The 22,538-nt window shown below is 44.3% G+C and overlaps 1 protein-coding gene across 1 annotated transcript in view; it reads right to left on the bottom strand.

Moving 5' to 3' along the window:
- LOC135544223 (ryanodine receptor 1-like) overlaps nucleotides 1-22,538 on the bottom strand; it is a 94,002-nt gene that overhangs the window by 44,835 nt on the left and 26,629 nt on the right. Inside the window, exons 30-62 of the mRNA XM_064971676.1 lie at nucleotides 22,295-22,421; nucleotides 21,975-22,135; nucleotides 21,714-21,876; nucleotides 21,044-21,130; nucleotides 13,728-13,954; nucleotides 13,093-13,537; nucleotides 12,610-12,825; nucleotides 12,292-12,483; nucleotides 11,980-12,180; nucleotides 11,758-11,869; nucleotides 11,487-11,627; nucleotides 11,002-11,275; nucleotides 7,696-7,810; nucleotides 7,453-7,585; nucleotides 7,221-7,315; nucleotides 6,989-7,124; nucleotides 6,696-6,885; nucleotides 6,461-6,575; nucleotides 6,226-6,346; nucleotides 5,829-6,002; nucleotides 4,842-5,058; nucleotides 3,514-3,604; nucleotides 3,223-3,363; nucleotides 2,939-3,102; nucleotides 2,566-2,644; nucleotides 2,362-2,451; nucleotides 2,099-2,242; nucleotides 1,920-1,997; nucleotides 1,582-1,657; nucleotides 1,344-1,467; nucleotides 1,142-1,257; nucleotides 885-952; nucleotides 621-742 (exon numbers count right to left, since the gene is read on the bottom strand). Of these exons, the coding sequence (XP_064827748.1) occupies nucleotides 621-742; nucleotides 885-952; nucleotides 1,142-1,257; nucleotides 1,344-1,467; nucleotides 1,582-1,657; nucleotides 1,920-1,997; nucleotides 2,099-2,242; nucleotides 2,362-2,451; nucleotides 2,566-2,644; nucleotides 2,939-3,102; nucleotides 3,223-3,363; nucleotides 3,514-3,604; nucleotides 4,842-5,058; nucleotides 5,829-6,002; nucleotides 6,226-6,346; nucleotides 6,461-6,575; nucleotides 6,696-6,885; nucleotides 6,989-7,124; nucleotides 7,221-7,315; nucleotides 7,453-7,585; nucleotides 7,696-7,810; nucleotides 11,002-11,275; nucleotides 11,487-11,627; nucleotides 11,758-11,869; nucleotides 11,980-12,180; nucleotides 12,292-12,483; nucleotides 12,610-12,825; nucleotides 13,093-13,537; nucleotides 13,728-13,954; nucleotides 21,044-21,130; nucleotides 21,714-21,876; nucleotides 21,975-22,135; nucleotides 22,295-22,421 (4,935 nt within the window). The remainder of the gene's footprint in view (nucleotides 1-620; nucleotides 743-884; nucleotides 953-1,141; nucleotides 1,258-1,343; nucleotides 1,468-1,581; nucleotides 1,658-1,919; nucleotides 1,998-2,098; nucleotides 2,243-2,361; nucleotides 2,452-2,565; nucleotides 2,645-2,938; nucleotides 3,103-3,222; nucleotides 3,364-3,513; nucleotides 3,605-4,841; nucleotides 5,059-5,828; nucleotides 6,003-6,225; nucleotides 6,347-6,460; nucleotides 6,576-6,695; nucleotides 6,886-6,988; nucleotides 7,125-7,220; nucleotides 7,316-7,452; nucleotides 7,586-7,695; nucleotides 7,811-11,001; nucleotides 11,276-11,486; nucleotides 11,628-11,757; nucleotides 11,870-11,979; nucleotides 12,181-12,291; nucleotides 12,484-12,609; nucleotides 12,826-13,092; nucleotides 13,538-13,727; nucleotides 13,955-21,043; nucleotides 21,131-21,713; nucleotides 21,877-21,974; nucleotides 22,136-22,294; nucleotides 22,422-22,538) is intronic.

Genomic DNA, 22,538 nt, shown 5'->3' on the forward strand with positions numbered 1-22,538 from the left:
TAATGAATGATGAAAGATAATGAATGATGAAAGGTAATGAATGATGAAAGGTAATGGTATGAAAGGTGATGCATGATGAAAGGTAATGAATGATGAAAGATAATGAATGATGAAAGGTAATGATTGATGAAAGGTAATGATTGAAAGGTAATAATGAATGATTGATGAAAGGTAATGATTGATGAAAGGTAATTGATGAAAGGTGAATGATGAAAGGTAATGAATGAAAAGGTGAATGATGAAAAAGGTAATGAATGATGAAATGAAAGTAATGAATGATGAAATGGTAATGAATGATGAATGGATAATGAATGATGAATGAAAGGTAATGAATGATGAAAGGTAATGAATGATGAAAGGTAATGAATGATGAATGGTAATGAATGATGAAAGGTAATGAATGATGAATGAAAGTAAAATGATGAAAGGTAATGAATGATGAAAGGTAATGAATGATGAAAGGTAATGAATGATGAAAGGTAAGAGGAAAAAGGTGAAATTACAGCACAGGTTCCAAAAGAGAGACTTGACATGATGAGTAGAGAAAAACAGTGGCGAAAGCCAACTTACTAAACTGAGGTGTAGCAATACCCATGTAATACAGTGTGTGACAGAGTTACCTGGCAATCATCTCTTTCTCCTTGTTAGAGGAATGTCCTCCAGTACCCAGGACTTTGGCCGGTGTGGACAGGAAGTACAGAGAGTGGTTTTTAAAGTACTGATTGATCAGGGGCAACAGGATCTGAGACAAACACAGTTCATCATCATCATCATCATCATCATCATATATTCTTATACCCTTGCAGTAAACATTTAACAGTGGTATCAAATGCCCTCTCTCCTCCTCTCTAGATAGGCCTGTTTCATAGTGATTCTGCTCTCACCTTTGCAAAGAATTTGATCTCCTGCTCATGAGGCGACTTCTCCACTCTGCCACTGCTCACCACAGCCTCTGAATGAAACCCAAAAGACAACATTATGGAGTATTGTTATCGTGTTAAATGTCAACATTGACTCTACACTGATTTATTCAGTTGCTCAATAACAGTCAACATTGACCACTGATTCAATCAGTTGCTCAATAACAAAGCACTATTTCATTGGTTATCATCATCCACCCTCCTCCAAGAGCCCACTCTACCAAGATGAGCTATGAACTCCTGGGCCATCTCCATCCACTTTAACAGCTTCTGCAGGAAACCATAAGCAAAGCGCTTCTCGATAGATGAGATGTCTGACTCCATGTCTTTCATCCCCCTGGAGAAAGAATTCAAAAGTATGATTTATCAATACATATTCAGTTGCTTCCTCAACTTGATACCATCAATGACTTTTCCTTTTACCTGGTGACTGCAAATCCATTGAGTTGAAGGAATTTAAGAAGCTCCTGAGCCTTTTCCCTGTCTCGTGCCTTTTCCTTTGCTGTCAGGGTGTCATAGGGTACAAGCAAAGGGTGGGAGCCTCCTCCTACACACAGTCAAAACACACACAAAGTTCCCATTTACTTTTTTTAAAGAAAAAGGTGACTGTCAATTCTGTAGGCAATATCCTCTTTGTTTTCTGAACAGAATGACCTCTGACCTTTGGACTGCAGCTCCATCTTCTTCTTGCGACCCCAGGTATTGTGATAGTTCTCTGCAAGCTGTTCTGCCATGGACTGGGGAAAGGAGAAATTATGAAAACATTGATCACATTACAGTCTCTAAAGTAATTGAGAGGGATGGGTAGTCTAGTGGTTAGAGTGTTGGACTAGTAACCGGAAGGTTGCAAGATTGAATCGCTGAGCTGACAAGGTAAAAATCTGTCGTTCTACCCCTGATCAAGGCAGTTAACCCACTGTTCCTAGGCCGTCATTGGAAATTTGTTCTTAACTGACTTGCCTAGTTAAATAAAGATAAAATACTTTAGTGCCATCATACCTGCAGCTCTCTTGACAGTGCCATGTGGGGGATCTCAGTCGGTTGGGGACTGTAGCCATGGCTTGGGTCGTACGTTGCCTGAAATACACACATTTATTCATACTGTTTTTATTATCTCTGTCCACAGAGATCCTATTAAATGGGTTATTCATCCTTTCCGATCGTCCTTTTCTCTGTACCTGTGCAGTCTGAGAGATTTTCCGAGCCGCCTTCTTTTGCTCATTCTTGGCTTCCTCTCCTTCCCTCATTTGATCCAGAGTCCACTCCCACGCAATTATAGCCTTCATGGACTCTTTGATGGGCCAACGGTAGATCTCTTTGTCCTACAAAGGAGGAGATCATTACAGACAGAGGGCATCAGAGAGCAGAAATTGTAAAAAAATCTGTGGTGGTTGACAGAAAAGACTATGCATTGTAAGAAAACGATCAACTGTGCCTTTACCTTCTCTGAGAATGTTTTGTACGGCCGGAGCATGGGGTGTGTTTTAGAATCTTCATCCAACATCTCTCCATACGTCCAGTTGTTCTGAATCTGCAGGTGAACATACATACAACATTATTGTTTAAAACACCATACATTGTACAGTTTGCTGTACAACTGATACACAAACGTTTATTGTTGCCTTTGGTTGTTTTTTTTACTGACCTTTTCAAAAGCCCACTTGTCATGTGTGTATTCAGCATATTTGTTGATGAAACCATCCAATCTCTCAGGGATGATAGTACTAGAACACAAAACATCGACTTCAGTACACCATAGACATAACATACTACACAGTAGCTAAAAGCAGAGGATACTGCGAAATATTCATAAAAATATCAACACTTTCCATTGATACTGTATCTTATCTAAATTGTTTGTGTTTTCTCAAGGCCTTCCTCCTATCAGTTTATTCTCCCTTCATCATCTCCCTCTTCTCTCCTTCATTTTACCCCCTCATCTTGCCCTCTCTTCTGTCCATCATTTTCTCTCTCTTTCAATCTCTCTCATCTCAGTCTCTCCCATTCAAGGGTCTCACGTTGTGGTCTCCACTGGCTTGGGATCAAAGTTTCCCTCTGCATCCACTGAGGCTTTATTCTCAGTCTTGGAGGAGTAGCTGGCATCTACATAATCTGGAGGGATGGCCCCAGAAATGGCACATATGCACGGCATGGCAATTTTGAACAGCTCAGCATCAAATTTCTGAAACCAGAACCAGATGACATAGTGAAATATTTCTACAATGATCAACGTATTGATTTTTATTGGAGCCAAACATTTCCTGGTGACTAAAGGTGTGACCGATCAGTGTGATAGTGTAACCTTGTGGGCCAGGGACTCAAAGATGCCCCAGAAGAGTTTGCGGGTGAGATGCAGCTCCTCCTCTGATGACACTCCAAAGTTGCCCCAGCCGTTGGGCAGGCAATAGTACTTCCAACAACGCTCATAGTGATTGTTCAAAAGCTGCAGCCAACAAAAGAACATTATGAGATCGGTGAGATGATGCATACTAACATCTGGATGATACGTACATTATCTTGATACAGCTATCTTCATTCCTTTGTTTTGATTCTATAAAGGTTTGATTGTCTAATGTTTAAGTCATGTCCATACCTTAAGTGGCATTTTGGCATATTCATTGAGAATTGGTACATCAAATACCAGCCTTCTCAACAGGTGTTGTAACATGGATGGCCGTAGATTTCTAAGAAATAGACACAAATAAATAAGCGCACGTAAACACATTATCAAGCATGGTTAAAAGCTTCTCTAGGGTAGGGGGCATTCAAAATTTTGGATGAAAAGCGTGACCAAATTAAACTGCCTGCTACTCAGGCCCAGAAGGTAGGATATGCATATAATTGGTAGAGTTGGATAGAAAACACTCTAAAGTTCCAAAAACTGTTAAAATAATGTCTGAGTACAACAGAACCGATATTGCAAGGGAAAAACTGATAAAAATCCATACAGGAAGGAGGATTTTGTTGTTGTTGTAGTTTTCTATTCAATGCCATTACAGTATCCATTGACTTAGGACTCAAATTGCAGTTCTTATGCCTTCCACTAGATGTCAACAGTCTTTAGAAATTGTTTCAGGCTTGTATTCTGAAAAATGAGGGATTAAGAACAGTCTGAATGAGTGGACCCTGCAGTGTCACATAGCTTTTTCATGCGCATGACCGAAAGAGTGCCTTTCTTGTTTACCTTTTATATTGACAACGTTATTGTCTGGTCGAAATATTATTGATTATTTAGGCTAAAAACAACCTGAGGATTGAATATAAACATCGTTTGACATGTTTCTATGACCTTTACGGATATAATTAGGATTTTTTTATCTGCCTGTTGTGACTGCGTTTGAGCCTGTGGATTACTGAAGAAAACGCGCAAACAAAACAGAGGTTTTTGGATATAAAGAGAGACTTTATCAAACAAAACAAACATTTATTTAGTAAATTAATGTCTTCTGATTGCAACCATATGAAGATCATCAAAGGTAAGTGATTCATTTTCTCTCTATTTCTGACTTGTGTAACTCTTCTACTTGGTTGGTTACTGTTTGTAATGATTTGTCGGCTGGGCGATGTTCTCAACTAATCGTAAGTTATGCTTTCGCCGTAAAGCATTTTTTAAATCTGACGCCGTGGTTGGATTGACAAGAAGTGAATCTTTAAACCTATGTAAAATACAGTTTTCTGAATTCTGAGTATTTCTGTATTTGAATTTGGTGCTCTGCAATTTCACTGGATGTTGGCCAGGTGAGACGCTAGCTTCCCACATACCCTAGTGAGGTTGAACACCTCACTAAAAGTTCAATGTACAAACAGTTTAGGGAAGAGAACCTGTCATGTCCAGGAGACATGAAATTATAGAGGACAATTTTACTGACAGAATGCAGAAAAATAGACTTCAGATAACAGCTCATGGTAAGTCCAACTCACTTGCACAAAGCCATGAGACATTCCTCAATGACATCTCTCTGGGCCTTCGTGAAGGCTCGTCCGCGGGACAGACGGTAGATGGTGTGCAGCATGGAGTCGATCATGATGGCCCGGTGGTCTGTGCCGGCAAACAGGAAGGCACACTTGTTGATGAGGGGCAGCACGGCCAAAGAGAGGTAGCGGTTCAGAGCCAGGGCCATCTCTGTGGTGCAGAAAGCTGCCTAGTGGGGAGAGGTCCATTTAAACCAGGGATGGGCAACTTTGTTGGGCGTAGGGGCCACAAAACCAATTTCAGGTCTGTGTCCCACATCCATACCCACTACGTGAAATGTTGTTGCCCCCCACTCCCCCACTGGGAAAACATTTTAGAGGCCCCCCTCCTTTTGAAAGCATTTTTGAGGTTTTAGAGTTAATTTCCTGCAATTCTACACATTTTGCCAAGGGGAAGAGAAACATTTTTTATTTAAAAGCTAATTTCCTACAATTCTGATCGAGAGTGACTAACAAAATCAATGGGGGCCCCCAGGTCAGTAATTCCATCATGATTACTACAAGTTTAGATAGCTGGCCGCTAAACTAACTTAGCAAACTAAAAATGTTTTGCTGAGATGGGCTAATTGAGTGACTGCCAGTGACTGACATAACAAGAGAAAAACTGCTGATGAACAACCACATTTTGAAATTGCCCCTTGTGTATTCTACTATTCTAACTCTCAACAGTAATCCACTGGACTACAAAAGGGGAGCCGCGGGTCGCCAGTTGCCCATCCGTGATTTAAACTGTCATATTCTCTGTGTTCAAAAGACCACGCACTAACAACTCAATTAAAATGTTGAGACACATTTTTAATCAAACATTATGCTGAAAGGCCAACACATTAGCTGTAGTTCTGTTTACAGTCAATATATGCTCAGTGTCTCACTCCTGCATAAGTGCAAGTTATTGCCTTGTACAGTATATGAGTAGTGAGATCGAGAGAGGCTGACTCACTGTGTCCAGAGAAGCAGCTGCCCTCATGTCAGGCAGGAAGCCCACCTCCAGCACATGGAGCAGGAAGTCCTGGTTGTCAATACCATACACTCTGTCAAGGAACAGCACCATGGGAGCCTTGTGGTCCGGCACAAAACTGGAAGACATCTTGGGTTCAATGATGCTGTTATCTAGACATCACAAAAGACAGAGGGAAGTTAGAGGGGAGAATAATGCTAGGACTCACATCATATTAACACTTTTGACTACAGATATAATATGGAACATATTACGATCAAACTAAAAACTAAAAACATTTTCTGTTCTGTTTCATCATCAAGACATCAATACTCCCTTTCATTGAGCCAACACAACAGAGTTAATTGAACCCAAATGGTTTCCCCTGTGGCTCACCCTTTCCAAAGTCTGGGATTTGGACAGACAGGCTGATGACTCCCACCAGGTCCTCTATGGGCACCAGGGACCTCAGGATGGCCCTGATCCTCAGAGCCTCACCCTTCCCAGCCTGGATCAACTGGAGGATGAAGAACAAATAGCAATGTCTTAGACTGAAAACACAGCAGCCTAGCTAGCACAATTCCATAAACCTTGGCTTCTCTCTTCAGGTTTCCCAACGCTTAGTACTCACATGCATCTCTGGAGCGCAGCGTCCCAGCAAGTCAATGAGAGCTGAGTAGAAGGACATGATGGCATTCCCCAGATGCACCTTGTTCTCCTCATGCTGCCCCTCTCCACCAGGGAACCTACCAGGAGAAAGGAAAAATTCATACATGTAGGCCCAAAAGGAGAACATGTTCTAATGTACTACACCAGTTAAGACTAGATAGTCAATCGGCAGAGTCCCGAAGCGATTTGGCACTTACATGCCGGGGAAGCGCCTGTCTTTCTTGACAGTGGGGCCATCCCTAGCAGGATCTTCAGAGATCTTGATGGCCTCCTCTATAGCAGCCAGTAGGCCGTTCCCACCCTCTCCTCTCAGGGCCGGGCCAAAACACTCTGGCCGACGGATCAGAAGACGCACCACCACATTGGCATTCTCCTCTACGCTCTCTCCTATAGGGGACATGGAGCCAAACCACGTTCAGTGACGAAGGACAAACAGAAAGACAATACCAACAGCAGTGTATTCCATTACATGAAGCCAACAAACACAGACCGTTGACGAAGACAGCGAAGCGGAGGAAGTCCAGGTATTTCTCTCCGCCACAAGGGTTCCAGCCAATGTCAGGGTAACCCTTAGCCAGGAGCTGGGGACAGCTCTGGAGCCCACAGCCTGCAAGGTACTTCACCACCTGGGAGGAAAAAACAGTGCAAAAGAGACAGAAAGAGTGATGACCAATGTGATGCTGGATCAGAGAATGTTCATGTGGGTGCTGGGGGTGTCCAACCTTCTCCAGGTCTTGTTCCTGTAGCGCCAGAGCCAGCTCATTGTTATCAATACAGGATGCTGCAGCTACGTCTAGAGGGGTGGAGCCACGCATTCCTGAAAGACATCCATGACACGTTCAGTTTCAACACACAGCAAAACTATTCTGCCTTTAGAGGAATTATGTCCACCTTCCTTTCCCATTTATACAAGAATATAAACTTGTATTGGAAGAAGATATCAATGTCCCTCACCAAGGCCGATGCCGCTGTTCTGAAGCAGGTAGCTGAGGTGATCGAACATGGAGCGCTGGTTCTGACGACTGATACGACAGAAGTAGCACAGGAAACGACAGCAGTTGGTGACCATACGAGGGAATCTGATCTCCTGCAGAAGAACACATGTAGGGTGAAAGACTACAGTGTAAAAACATGTTACGCATTTGAATTTGCTGACAAGCATTGATCCTGTAGTTATGAAGCATATAACCACTTCACCTTGGAGTCACCACCACCCAGCACGTTGACCATCACCTCCATGACAGTCTCATGCATGCCCAGCGCTCGCATTAGGTTGGGGTGCTGATAAAACACTTTGTTGCTCATGATGTTCCTGATGGAGAAAGAAGGCTCATGCTGATTCTCAGTTCCTCCAGTTCTCTCTCCGGTATACTAAAGGAATAAGGCCTGTGGGGTTCTGCTATATGGCCAATATACCACGGCTAAGGGATGTTCTTACGCATGACACAATGCGGAGTGCCTAGATACTTTCAAATAGCTCTTTGTTGACTGTTGCTGGGTGTTATCATTGTCCATCAGCAGCGGCCTGTACCCTACCTGCCCTAAGTTCTCTCCTAGCCCCTTACATGAAGTCTGAATTTGTCCTGAATTTGTCCTAGGTCACCTAACCTAAACTGGGACATACTTTAAACCACCTACCGAAGTCCTAAAGCAATGGGGATTCCATAAATATTTCTCAGATTATTATCAATCCCACAAGGTATGACTCCAAACACCCAGAAAAGGCTACTCTCATCGATGTTACCCTCACAAATAATCCTGATAGGTATCAATCAGTCTGGTGTTTTCTGTAATGACCTTAGTGATCACTGTTTTACAGCCTGTGTTTGTAATGGCTTCTCAGTGAAACGACCAGTCCTGATTTGTCATAGACACTTGCTAAAAATCATTAATGAGCAAGCCTTCCTTCATGACCTGGCCTCTGTAAAATGGTATAGAATCATCTCTGTCGATGATGCTTGGACCTTCTTTTTTTATATTTTCAGTGATATTGTTAACAAACATGCTCCCATAAAGAAAATGAGAATTAAAAACAGGTTCAGCCCCTGGTTCGACTGTGATCTTGCAGAGTTACTCCACTCCATTTCCATTTGCCGAAAGGCTCGGCACACGCATACTCAGGCTGACTGGCTCTCGTTCAGGCTAAGGAGAAATAAGTGCAGTCGGGCTATCCGCAAGTTCTGGAAAATGGTTAATGACCTGGAGAATGAAGCCTCCTCCTCACAGCTGCCCATGTCTCTTAAAGTTGATGATATGGTTGTTACTGACAAGAAGCACCTGGCTGAGCTTTTAAATCACAACTTCATTAAGTATGGATTCCTATATGACTCAGCCATGCCTTCTTGCCTGTCCAACATTTCCTCATCTCCCACCCCTTCTAATGCAACTATCCCCGATGCTTCTCCCTCTTTTTCCCCTGTCCCGCTACAAAGTTTATCCCTGCAGGCAGTCACTGAGTCCGAGGTGCTAATGGAGCACCTTAAACTTGACCCTAAAAAAACATCTGGGTCAGATGGTTTAGACCCTTTCTTCTTTAAGGTTGCTGCCCTTATCATCCCCAAGCCTATCTCTAACCTTTTTAGCCTGTCTCTCCTATCTGGGGAGGTTCCCATTGCTTGGAAGGCAGCCACGTTGCGTCCTCTATTTAAAGGGGAGATCAAGCTGATCCAAACTATTATAGGCCTATTTCTATTTTGCCCTGTTTATCAAAAGTGTTGGAAAAACTTGTCAATAATCAACTGACTGGCTTTCTTGGTGTCTATAGTATTCTCTCTGGTATGCAATCTGGTTTCCGCTCAGAATATGGGTGTGTCACTGCAACCTTAAAGGTACTAAATGATGTCACTATTGCCCTTGATTCTAAGCAATGTTGTGCTGCTATTTTTATTGACTTGGCCAAAGCTTTTGATACGGTAGACCGTTCCATTCTTGTGGGCCGGCTAAGGAGTGTTAGTGTCTCTGAGGGGTCTTTGGCGTGGTTTGTTAACTACCTCTCTTAAAGAGTGCAGTGTATAAAGTCAGAACATTTGCTGTCTCAGGCACTGCCTGTCACCAAGGGTGTACCCCAAGGCTCGATCCTAGGCCCCAACCTCTTCCGAATTTACATTAACAACATCGTTCAGGCAGTAGGAAGCTCTCTCGTCCATTTATATGCAGATGATACAGTCTCAGCTGGCCTCTCCCCTAATTATGTGTTAAACTCTCTACAACAAAGCTGTCTTAGTGTCCAACAATCTTTCTCTGCCCTTAACCTTGTTCTGAAAACCTCCAACACAAAGATCATGTGGTTTGGTAAGAAGAATGCCCCTCTCCCCACAGGTGTGATTACTACCTCTGAGGGTTTAGAGCTTGAGGTAGTCACCTCATACAAGTACTTGGGAGTATGGCTAGATGGTACACTGTCCTTATCTCAGCACATATCAAAGCTGCAGTCTAAATTTAGACTTTGCTTCCTCTATCGTAATTGCTCCTCTTTCACTCTAGCTGCCAAACTAACTCTGATTCAGATGACCATCCTACCCATGCTAGATTACGGAGACGTAATGTATAGATTGGCAGGTAAGGGTGCTCTTGAGCGAGATGTTCTTTACCATTCGGCCATCAGATGGTAAATGCTCCAATGCTCCTTATAGGACACATCACTGCACTCTATACTCCTCTATAAACTGGTCATCTCTGCATACCTGTCACAAGAACCACTGGTTGATGCTTATTTATAACCTCTCTTAGGCCTCACTCCCCACTATATGAAACATTTACTGCAGCCCTCATCCTCCACATACAACAGCCGTTCTGCCAGTCACATTCTGTTAATAGGTCCCCAAAGCACACACAACCCTGGGTCACTCGTCATTTCAGTTCGCTGCAGCTAGCGACTGGAACAAGCTGCAACAAACACTCAAACTGGACAGTTTTATCTCAATCTCTTCATTCAAAAACTTAATCATGGACACTCTTACTGACAGTTGAGGCTGCTTGCGTGATGTATTGTTGTCTCTACCTTCTTCCCCTTTGTGCTGTTGTCTGTGCCCAATAACGTTTGTACCCTGTTTTGTGCTGCTACCATGTTGTACTGCTGCCATGTTGTGTTGCTATCATGTTGTGTTGCTACCATGTTGTGTTGCTACCATGCTGTTGTTGTCATGTGTTTCTGCCATGCTATGTTGTTGTCTTAGGTCTCTCTTTATGTAGTGTTGTCTGTCTTGTCGTGATGTGTGTTTTGTCCTATATTTTTATTTTTAATTTTTAATCCCAGCCCCTGTCCTCCAAGGAAAACGTTTGCATTTTGGTAGGCCATCATTGTAAATAACAATTTGTTCTTAACTGACTTGCCTAGTTAAATAAAGGTTCAATAAGTAAAATAAAGATACAGCCCTTAGCCGTGGTATATGGCCATACACCACAACCCCCAAAGGTGCCTTATTGCTGTTATAAACTGGTTACCAACGGAACAGTAAAAAAAAGCATTCCGAGCTTGAACCACAATGTCTTCTCTGTACTGACCCGATGCTCTGGATCATGAGCCTCTCCTCCTCGGGGCCCATCTGGACGATGAGCAGCGAGCGGATCTGTCCCAGGCACTCCAGCAGGTCCATGGTATCCTTTATGGAGATGGCGTTGATGGTGTAGGCCTTGGGCAGGGCCCGGATCAGCTCCCCCAGCCCGTCATACTGACGGTGCAGCAGGCTAAACATCAGACGCACCAGCTCAGGGTTCTGGATGAATGACTCCTGGGCCCAGTGGACCATGGTGTGGGTGATCAGCTCCTGGAGGGTGCCTGGTGGGGTGGTTATAGAGGAGGGACATCAGTTAATTGATCGATTGTCTGTTTTTTGTTGTGTTAGTGATAAAATAATTTTAACCTGAAAATAATTGATTGCTGAAACCGAATAAAACTATCCCATGGCGACTAGACTGAGATTGATGGTACATTTTTGGCTTGATTTGACCGTTTTTCACTGGGACAGCTGATAGAGAGTGAGACTCACTGGGTTTGTTCTCCTCCTCAGGTTTCTCCTCCTCTACCTTCTTCTTATGGAGGTGCCTCAACTTGTCCAGCATTCGGAGGAGTCGCCCTTTGAGAGACATATCCAACTCCTCCTCTACCTCTTCCTCTTCGATATGTACACCTGACATGACATCAGGGGTGATAAATCATTGACATTAGCTGAAAACTTTTCATCTCAACTATTGGCCCTCTTTGATATACAAGTGAAATTCTAAGTTACACGTGGAGAGCAAAGTAAGAGCTTGACTGACTGCAGTGAAACAGCAGGTTCTTGTGAAAAGCCTGCAGGGCATCGCGGACCTCGTCAGGCACAGGACAATCCTCATCCTCCGCAATGTTCTTCAAGTTCATCAGCATGTTGACCTGCATATCAAAAAGAGACAAACAGTAAGATGTTGTTACCTTTCATGTACTGTTACAAGTGTGACAGTGTACTTTATCCTCCGGTAGACAGTGGCTGAGGCGGAGGGTACCTGCTCCTGTGGTGGGGAGCGGAACTCGCGGGTCTTGCGAGCGGTCTCAGCAGCACTCATGGTATACGCCAGCATGAGCTCGTTATAGCGGGCTCTCTGGTGGGCCTGCACCTGGCTCACAAACTGGTCTGAGAAAGCTATGATGGCCTCCACCCTGTGGCGCAACTCACAGTCACAGAAATACTGCAGCAGAGTGCACATCTGACCGACAGAGAGAGAATGACCTGAGACTTAGCCACATAGATTAGGGTAATTCATCAAACTAAGGAGGATAGTGAAAGTTACAGCGAACTGAAAAACACACACACCAACCTGTAGTTTGACAGACTCTGGAAGCTTCATGTGCAGTAATCCCTCTTCCAGACCTACTTGTTCTTCTGCCTCTCCATGCTTCACCTCCTTCTCAGTCTCCTCAGCACCTTTCTCTCTGTCATCCTCCCCCTTGTCTTCCTCTTTTTCTATAGGCTCCAACTCCTCTAGCTCTGCCTCCATTTCCTCATCTTCCTCACCCATCCCCTCATCCTCCATTTCTGTTTCATGTCCGCTCTCTACTGCTCCCTCCTCTTTTTCCTTCACCTCCAACCCCCGTTCTTTGAGGGCCAGTGTTTGGTCCCCCTCTCCCTGGGCAGCAGCCTCTGCCTCTCCACTGAACACTGTGGGCTCTATCATCTTCAGGATGTGCTTGACATCTTCATTTTCAAACACACCCATGATGAGCAGGGTGCTGATGAGCTTGAGGATGGGGACAAAGTGGAACTCAACACTGCCTCCTACAGGATCCCGCATGGCTTGACCACCATCCTGGACAGCTTCTGTCAGCATGGTCAGGGCCTTCGCCTTCAGCACCTACAGGAGAGAGAGACACACTTTCATGACCATCAGTCAGCTCAAACAGAATATCTTTCCCCTCTCCTTCCATCAGCCTGGCCCAGTGTTGCAAAACACTGGGAACTTTCAATAATTCCCTGTTTTTTCCCAAAAAAATAACAGTTGGAAGATTCCCGGATTCAGGAGGGAATAAGGAGGAAATCCGGAATCCTCCAACCAGGATTTCTGGAAAACCAGGGAATTTATTGAAAGTTGAAAAGATTGCAAACCTATGAGGCTCCTTACATGTAGGGGGATGAAGGGGCTGAGGGTGTAGATATCCAGGTCTGTCCCTATAAACCCAGTGGGGGAGAAGTGGAGTTTGGGGCGCAGACAGGTAGTGAGGCCCACCCCTGGTAAAGCATGGGATTTGTCAGTGTCTGAGTTGAGGTTGATGCTGAGCGTCTCTTCAGTCATGGGCACAATGAACTCCTTATTGGTCATGAGGCGGTTCCGCTTGGCCGACTCCAGGTGAATGCTGATGAGCAGATCGTAGTAGCCGCTCCTCATTGGTCCAGGCAGGTAGGTGTTCTCTATGGCGTAGAATAGCTGGGATTCGTCAACATGGCTGCACAGGGCGTGAGCCACGCGGTTGTTCCCCAGAGCACAGACTGAGCCGTACAGTTTCAGAGTGTGGTAGTGGAACTTCAGCAGGTCCATACGCTCCGACAACTCCAGGATGTCAATACATCTAGACGGGACAGAGGCAGAGGACAGTATGGCCCAAGGCTGTACAGATTTGGACAAATCTATTGCATCAGAGCCAAAATGGCTCCTGTTTATATGTCTTTCCCAATACTATAGCTAAGACTGAAATCCATTTCACAATCAAATACAATAATCTTCGGCTTAGATGTCAGCAATGGTGGCAGTGTTCTGACCTGTTCTCCTCAGGGATGTGCAGGGCCATCATTGTGATAGGCTCTCTGCACTCCACCATCCAGCCGTGCCTGTCGTTCACACGGCCCATCTCTGGGGACAGGAAGTGGTTTGGCATGCGGCTCCAAATGACTGGGGTCAGCATCTGGACGTCCAGCCTGGGAGGACACTGAGGGACCGGGTTCTTACGCTCACTGCGGAACATGGCTGCTGAAATAGGCATGATGTTCTGAAGGGAGAAAACAAACATACATGGCAGAGTAGTAGGGTCGTCGTTGAAGTGAAATAATAGCTTGAGTTTCCTTGAGGGTAAAAATACAGAATGAAATAGAAAACATCCATAACACTGTAAAACGCAGACAGTGGAGGGGTAACACTGTAAAATGCAGACAGTGGAGGGGTAACACTGTAAAATACAGACAGTGGAGGGGTAACACTGTAAAATGCAGACAGTGGAGGGGTAACACTGTAAAATGCAGACAGTGGAGGGGTAACACTGTAAAATGCAGACAGTGAAGGGGTAACACTGTAAAATAAAGACAGTGGAGGAGTAACACTGTAAAATACAGACAGTGGAGAAGTAACACTGTAAAATACAGACAGTGGAGGAGTAACACTGTAAAATACAGACAGTGGAGGAGTAACACTGTAAAATACAGACAGTGGAGGAGTAACACTGTAAAATACAGACAGTGGAGGGGTAACACTGTAAAATACAGACAGTGGAGAAGTAACACTGTAAAATACAGACAGTGGAGGAGTAACACTGTAAAATACAGACAGTGGAGGAGTAACACTGTAAAATACAGACAGTGGAGGGGTGATTCTGTAAAATACAGACAGTGGAGAAGTAACACTGTAAAATACAGACAGTGGAGGAGTAACACTGTAAAATACAGACAGTGGAGAAGTAACACTGTAAAATACAGACAGTGGAGGAGTAACACTGTAAAATACAGACAGTGGAGAAGGAACACTGTAAAATACAGACAGCGGAGGAGTAACACTGTAAAACACAGACAGTGGAGGAATAACACTGTAAAACACAGACAGTGGAGGGGTGATTCTGTAAAACACAGACAGTGGAGGGGTGATTCTGTAAAACACAGACAGTGGAGGGGTAACACTGTAAAATACAGACAGTGGAGGGGTAACACTGTAAAACGCAGACAGTGGAGGGGTAACACTGTAAAATAAAGACAGTGAAGGGGTAACACTGTAAAATAAAGACAGTGGAGGAGTAACACTGTAAAATACAGACAGTGGAGGGGTGATTCTGTAAAACACAGACAGTGGAGGGGTAACACTGTAAAATGCAGACAGTGAAGTGGTAACACTGTAAAATAAAGACAGTGGAGGAGTAACACTGTAAAATACAGACAGTGGAGGGGTGATTCTGTAAAACACAGACAGTGGAGGGGTAACACTGTAAAATGCAGACAGTGAAGGGGTAACACTGTAAAATACAGACAGTGGAGAAGTAACACTGTAAAATACAGACAGTGGAGGAGTAACACTGTAAAATAGAGACAGTGGAGGGGTGATTCTGTAAAATACAGACAGTGGAGGAATAACACTGTAAAACACAGACAGCGGAGGGGTGATTCTGTAAAACACAGACAGTGGAGGAGTAACACTGTAAAACACAGACAGTGGAGGGGTGATTCTGTAAAACACAGACAGTGGAGGGGTGATTCTGTAAAACACAGACAGTGGAGGGGTAACACTGTAAAATACAGACAGTGGAGGGGTAACACTGTAAAACGCAGACAGTGGTTCCTATGGTCAGTCCAAACGACAAAAGGAACGGTCGCCCCCTCCAACCACTGAGGGGTAACACTGTAAAACTCAGACAGTGGAGGGGTAACACTGTAAAATGCAGACAGTGGAGGGGTGATTCTGTAAAATGCAGACAATAGAGGGGTGATTCTGTAAAATACAGACAGTGGAGGGGTGATTCTGTAAAATACAGACAGTGGAGAAGTAACACTGTAAAATATAGACAGTGAAGGGGTAACACTGTAAAATACAGACAGTGGAGAAGTAACACTGTAAAATACAGACAGTGGAGGAGTAACACTGTAAAATACAGACAGTGGAGGGGTGATTCTGTAAAATACAGACAGTGGAGGAATAACACTGTAAAACACAGACAGCGGAGGGTGATTCTGTAAAACACAGACAGTGGAGGAGTAACACTGTAAAACACAGACAGTGGAGGGGTGATTCTGTAAAACACAGACAGTGGAGGGGTGATTCTGTAAAACACAGACAGTGGAGGGGTAACACTGTAAAATACAGACAGTGGAGGGGTAACAAAAAAACCCCGCTCGGCGGGGGACACTGTAAAACGCAGACAGTGGAGGGTAACACTGTAAAACTCAGACAGTGGAGGGGTAACACTGTAAAATGCAGACAGTGGAGGGGTGATTCTGTAAAATGCAGACAGTGGAGGGGTGATTCTGTAAAATACAGACAGTGGAGGGGTGATTCTGTAAAATACAGACAGTGGAGAAGTAACACTGTAAAATACAGACAGTGGAGGAGTAACACTGTAAAATATAGACAGTGAAGGGGTAACACTGTAAAATACAGACAGTGGAGAAGTAACACTGTAAAATACAGACAGTGGAGGAGTAACACTGTAAAATACAGACAGTGGAGGGGTGATTCTGTAAAATACAGACAGTGGAGGAATAACACTGTAAAACACAGACAGCGGAGGGGTGATTCTGTAAAACACAGACAGTGGAGGAGTAACACTGTAAAACACAGACAGTGGAGGGGTGATTCTGTAAAACACAGACAGTGGAGGGGTGATTCTGTAAAACACAGACAGCGAGCAAAGCCGGCTCACACTAGAGGCAGCGAGAGTGCGAAACTCAATAGAATAATCCGTTATGGATCTACTGGAGGGGTAACACTGTAAAATACAGACAGTGGAGGGGTAACACTGTAAAACTCAGACAGTGGAGGGGTTAACACTGTAAAACTCAGACAGTGGAGGGGTAACACTGTAAAATGCAGACAGTGGAGGGGTGATTCTGTAAAATGCAGACAGTGGAGGGTGATTCTGTAAAATACAGACAGTGGAGGGTGATTCTGTAAAATACAGACAGTGGAGAATTCTTCTGTAACACTGTAAAATACAGACAGTGGAGGAGTAACACTGTAAAATACAGACAGTGGAGAAGTAACACTGTAAAATACAGACAGTGGAGGAGTAACACTGTAAAATACAGACAGTGAAGAAGTAACACTGTAAAATACAGACAGTGGAGGAGTAACACTGTAAAACACAGACAGTGGAGGAATAACACTGTAAAACACAGACAGTGGAGGGGTAACACTGTAAAATACAGACAGTGGAGGGGTAACACTGTAAAACACAGACAGTGGAGGGGTAACACTGTAAAATAAAGACAGTGAAGGGGTAACACTGTAAAATAAAGACAGTGGAGGAGTAACACTGTAAAATACAGACAGTGGAGGGGTGATTCTGTAAAACACAGACAGTGGAGGGGTAACACTGTAAAATGCAGACAGTGAAGGGGTAACACTGTAAAATGCAGACAGTGGAGGGGTAACACTGTAAAATGCAGACAGTGAAGGGGTAACACTGTAAAATACAGACAGTGGAGAAGTAACACTGTAAAATACAGACAGTGGAGGAGTAACACTGTAAAATACAGACAGTGGAGGGGTGATTCTGTAAAATACAGACAGTGGAGGAATAACACTGTAAAACACAGACAGTGGAGGGGTGATTCTGTAAAACACAGACAGTGGAGGAGTAACACTGTAAAACACAGACAGTGGAGGGGTGATTCTGTAAAACACAGACAGTGGAGGGGTGATTCTTAAAACTGGAGGGGTAAAAAACACAGACAGTGGAGGGGTAACACTGTAAAATACAGACAGTGGAGGGGTAACACTGTAAAACACAGACAGTGGAGGGGTAACACTGTAAAACGCAGACAGTGGAGGGGTGTAACACTGTAAAACACAGACAGTGGAGGGGTGATTCTGTAAAACGCAGACAGTGGAGGGTGATTCTGTAAAACACAGACAGTGGAGGGGTAACACTGTAAAACGCAGACAGTGGAGGGGTGATTCTGTAAAACACAGACAGTGGAGGGGTGATTCTGTAAAACGCAGACAGTGGAGGGGTGACACTGTAAAACGCAGACAGTGGAGGGGTGATTCTGTAAAACGCAGACAGTGGAGGAATAACACTGTAAAACACAGACAGTGGAGGGGTGATTCTGTAAAACACAGACAGTGGAGGGGTAACACTGCAAAATACAGACAGTGGAGGGGTAACACTGTAAAACGCAGACAGTGGAGGGGTAACACTGTAAAACGCAGACAGTGGAGGGTGATTCTGTAAAACACAGACAGTGGAGGGGTGATTCTGTAAAATACAGACAGTGGAGGAATAACACTGTAAAACACAGACAGTGGAGGGGTGATTCTGTAAAACACAGACAGTGGAGGAGTAACACTGTAAAACACAGACAGTGGAGGGGTGATTCTGTAAAACACAGACAGTGGAGGGGTGATTCTGTAAAACACAGACAGTGGAGGGGTAACACTGTAAAACACAGACAGTGGAGGGGTGATTCTGTAAAACACAGACAGTGGAGGGGTAACACTGTAAAACACAGACAGTGGAGGGGTGATTCTGTAAAACACAGACAGTGGAGGGGTAACACTGTAAAATACAGACAGTGGAGGGGTAACACTGTAAAACACAGACAGTGGAGGGGTAACACTGTAAAACGCAGACAGTGGAGGGGTAACACTGTAAAACGCAGACAGTGGTGGGGTGAGTCTGTAAAACGCAGACAGTGGAGGGGTGATTCTGTAAAACGCAGACAGTGGAGGGGTGATTCTGTAAAACACAGACAGTGGAGGGGTGATTCTGTAAAACACAGACAGTGGGGGGGTGATTCTGTAAAACGCAGACAGTGGAGGGGTAACACTGTAAAACGCAGACAGTGGAGGGGTGATTCTATAAAACACAGACAGTGGAGGGGTGATTCTGTAAAACACAGACAGTGGAGGGGTGATTCTGTAAAACGCAGACAGTGGAGGGGTGATTCTGTAAAACGCAGACAGTGGAGGGGTGATTCTGTAAAACGCAGACAGTGGAGGGGTAACACTGTAAAATACAGACAGTGGAGGGGTGATTCTGTAAAACACAGACAGTGGAGGGGTAACACTGTAAAACACAGACAGTGGAGGGGTAACACTGTAAAACGCAGACAGTGGAGGGGTAACACTGTAAAACGCAGACAGTGGAGGGGTGATTCTGTAAAACGCAGACAGTGGAGGGGTGATTCTGTAAAACGCAGACAGTGGAGGGGTGATTCTGTAAAACACAGACAGTGGAGGGGTAACACTGTAAAATACAGACAGTGGAGGGGTAACACTGTAAAACGCAGACAGTGGAGGGGTAACACTGGAAAACGCAGACAGTGGAGGGGTGATTCTGTAAAACACAGACAGTGGAGGGGTGATTCTGTAAAACACAGACAGTGGAGGGGTAACACTGTAAAATGCAGACAGTGGAGGGGTAACACTGTAAAACGCAGACAGTGGAGGAGTAACACTGTAAAATACAGACAGTGGAGGAGTAACACTGTAAAATACAGACAGTGGAGGAATAACACTGTAAAACACAGACAGTGGAGGGGTGATTCTGTAAAACACAGACAGTGGAGGGGTGATTCTGTAAAACACAGACAGTGGAGGGGTGATTCTGTAAAACGCAGACAGTGGAGGGGTGATTCTGTAAAACACAGACAGTGGAGGGGTAACACTGTAAAACACAGACAGTGGAGGGGTGATTCTGTAAAACACAGACAGTGGAGGGGTAACACTGTAAAACGCAGACAGTGGAGGGGTAATTCTGTAAAACACAGACAGTGGAGGGGTAACACTGTAAAACACAGACAGTGGAGGGGTAACACTGTAAAACACAGACAGTGGAGGGGTGATTCTGTAAAACGCAGACAGTGGAGGAATAACACTGTAAAACACAGACAGTGGAGGGGTGATTCTGTAAAACACAGACAGTGGAGGGGTGATTCTGTAAAACACAGACAGTGGAGGGGTAACACTGTAAAATGCAGACAGTGGAGGGGTAACACTGTAAAACACAGACAGTGGAGGGGTAACACTGTAAAACACAGACAGTGGAGGGGTAACACTGAAAAAATACAGACAGTGGAGGGGTAACACTGTAAAATACAGACAGTGGAGGGGTAAAAACACAGACAGTGGAAAAAACACAGACAGTGGAGGGGTAACACTGTAAAACACAGACAGTGGAGGGGTAACACTGTAAAATACAGACAGTGGAGGGGTAACACTGTAAAATACAGACAGTGGAGGGGTAACACTGTAAAACACAGACAGTGGAGGGGTAACACTGTAAAACGCAGACAGTGGAGGGGTGATTCTGTAAAACACAGACAGTGGAGGGGTGATTCTGTAAAACGCAGACAGTGGAGGGGTAACACTGTAAAACACAGACAGTGGAGGGGTAACACTGTAAAACACAGACAGTGGAGGGGTGCAGACAGTGGAGGGGTAACACTGTAAAACACAGACAGTGGAGGAGTAACACTGTAAAATGACAGTAAAAACGCAGACAGTGGAGGGGTAACACTGTAAAACACAGACAGTGGAGGGGTAACACTGTAAAATACAGACAGTGGAGGGGTGATTCTATAAAACACAGACAGTGGAGGGGTAACACTGTAAAACACAGACAGTGGAGGGGTAACACTGTAAAACACAGACAGTGGAGGGGTAACACTGTAAAACACAGACAGTGGAGGGGTAACACTGTAAAATACAGACAGTGGAGGGGTAACACTGTAAAATACAGACAGTAGAGGGGTAACACTGTAAAACACAGACAGTGGAGGGGTGATTCTGTAAAATACAGACAGTGGAGGGGTAACACTGTAAAACACAGACAGTGGAGGGGTGATTCTGTAAAATACAGACAGTGGAGGGGTAACACTGTAAAACACAGACAGTGGAGGGGTGATTCTGTAAAATACAGACAGTGGAGGGGTAACACTGTAAAACACAGACAGTGGAGGGGTAACACTGTAAAACGCAGACAGTGGAGGGGTAACACTGTAAAACACAGACAGTGGAGGGGTGATTCTGTAAAATACAGACAGTGGAGGGGTAACACTGTAAAACACAGACAGTGGAGGGGTAACACTGTAAAACAGACAGTGGAGGGGTAACACTGTAAAATGCAGACAGTGGAGGGGTGATTCTCGCTGAGTCTGACCTTGAGCTTCCCCAGGTCCACTTGCAGCATGTTCTGACTGGAGGGCAGGACAAAGACAGCTGGGAACAATTTAGTGTTGGGCTCCACCTAGAACAAACAACCACAGTGTTACACAGGAAGCCACAATGGAAATTAGATTTCGAGCTTTAATGTGTTATCCTTGATGATTTTTTAATTGTATGTGGAGGTGTCTCTTATCTATGTTCTTAAAATTGTCTAATAAATTCAATCAATCAAGCAGTCAAGCCCAGAGCAGTTTGTAATTTGCTTATTATTAAACCAGTAGCCCTTAACATGAGTAATGAAATACAAATCAAATCGAAGTGTATTTGTCATGTGCGCCCGAATACAACAGTTGTAGACCTTACAGTGAATTGCTTACTTACAGGCTCTAACCAACAGTCCAAAAAAGGTATTAGGTGAACAATATGTAAGTAAAGAAATAAAAACAACAGTAAAAAGACAGTGAAAAATAACAGTGAGGCTATAAAAGTAGTGAGGCTACATACAGACACCGGTTAGTCAGGCTGATTGAGGCAGTATGTACATGTAGATATGGTTAAAGTGACTATGCATATATGATGGACAGAGAGTAGCAGTATCGTAAAAGAGGGGGTGGTGGGTGGGACACAATGCAAAATACATGTTTACACTGAACACTGCATCCCACCTGGTAGAAGGTGTTGATCTCTTTCCCATTGGCTGTGAAAGTCATGAGTCCTGTGTCAAGGTCAATAAGGCAACCAATCACAAAGTCCTCCTGACTGACACGGGTCTGCTGGGAGCTGCTGAACTCCCCTCCCCACACCATGTAGCAGTTACTGCGCTTCATACTGAGGGAGGCAGGAGAGACAACATCGGAAGATATTAAGGTATTATGTCTTTGTGAATACGATGCATGTGTGTGTGTCCACAGGGACGCGTTACTCACCTGTCATGTATGTTGCCTTTGTCATCTCCCACGGTGACTGTGACATTTCTTACTTTGCTGAGGTCAAAGTGCAGGTCGTATTGGTGGTAGTCAGGGGTGATCCAGCCTACCCACACCCCGCTGGGCTCTTGTCCCGCAATCACTCGCACTGAATAATAGTACTGAACACAGAGAATGTGAGCAGAAAACATGATTAACAAGGAGTTGAACTACCTAAAACTAAAAATGAATTTAAAAAAAAACATTTCCAGACAAAAATGTCCCAGTGAAGAGAAGTAAGGTTCAAACACGAGGATCTGAAGAGATGTTACAGGTCATACTGTGGTGGTGTTGAGGATGATGTCATCGTCATCTCTGTCGTCTGGGACCACTTCCTCCGTCAGACGGGGCATGGTGGGAACAACAGGGGGCGGAGTTAAAGCTGCCTTCTTGGCCTTGAACAGGAACCTGAGGGCAACACACAATGTCAGCGTAGTTGGGTGTTAAGGGATTTTTTTAATCAATAATGACTAATTATGTATACATTTCAATCAGGACTGACTAATCAGAATGCTATTATGTTAC

This window comes from Oncorhynchus masou, chromosome 8 (assembly GCF_036934945.1).
Source record: "Oncorhynchus masou masou isolate Uvic2021 chromosome 8, UVic_Omas_1.1, whole genome shotgun sequence".
NCBI lineage: Eukaryota > Metazoa > Chordata > Actinopteri > Salmoniformes > Salmonidae > Oncorhynchus > Oncorhynchus masou.